The 756-nt window shown below is 64.6% G+C and overlaps 1 protein-coding gene across 1 annotated transcript in view; it reads left to right on the forward strand.

The window, feature by feature from the left end:
• The first annotated feature begins 153 nt into the window (after positions 1-153).
• Positions 154-756, forward strand: part of CRYBA1 (crystallin beta A1) — a 9,238-nt gene continuing 8,635 nt past the window's right edge. Inside the window, exon 1 of the mRNA XM_009645170.2 lies at positions 154-213. Coding sequence (XP_009643465.1) covers positions 169-213 — 45 coding nt within the window. The 5' untranslated portion in view covers positions 154-168. The remainder of the gene's footprint in view (positions 214-756) is intronic.

A 756-nucleotide genomic window follows, 5' to 3' on the forward strand; every position in this document is an offset into this window, starting at 1 on the left:
CCTTGCTGCGCCTGATGTGGCTTGTCCCCAGCCAGCAGGGCAGGCACCATGGGCAGTGGGCACAGAGCCAGCCCCCGGCCCCACAAGCAGGCAGCAGGGATGCACAGGGGCACGCTGCAGTGCAAACAGCTTTTCCTTCCTTCTCCAGACACCGTTCCAGCAGCAAAGATGGCTCAGACAAACCCTCTGCCTGTCCCCATGGGCCCGTGGAAGGTAGGTCCTCACACCCCCTGTGTCTCGCCTTTCCCTGTGTGCATGTGGGGGACAGGGAGAGGGGCGAAGCCAGTCCTCCGGGGCCAGGAAAGCTGCCCAGCGGGCAGTGAGGTGGGGAGAGCACAGGAAGCAAGGCACCCCTGTCCTCTGCCCATGGGCATTTGCCTCCCGCCTGCTCAAACACCTCCCGGGTGTTTTTCATTAAGCCTCTTTGCAGCACCCTGGCCCAGCTGTGCCCTGCTCTTTCCAGTCGCCGTGTGCCAGGCAGTTACCGCAGTCCCCAAAAGCCACACGCTGTTACTCGCCCTCCCCTGTCAGTGCAGTCAGGCTGGAAGGGTGGGCAGGGGCAGGCACGAGGGCTGCAAAGGGGGTGGTGGGCATGGCAGGGCAAGGGGGGAAGCAGCCCTGAGGGGTCTGACAACAGCTCTGGGGACACACTTAGAGGAGGGAGCTGAGAGGGAGAGGAGAAGCACGTGTGCAAGCGGGCGCACTCTGCCGAAGCCTGGAGCTGTTGCGGGAGGGGAGAGCGTCAGCCCCACGCCC

Source organism: Egretta garzetta, unplaced genomic scaffold, assembly GCF_000687185.1.
Source record: "Egretta garzetta isolate BGI_Z169 unplaced genomic scaffold, ASM68718v1 scaffold108, whole genome shotgun sequence".
NCBI lineage: Eukaryota > Metazoa > Chordata > Aves > Pelecaniformes > Ardeidae > Egretta > Egretta garzetta.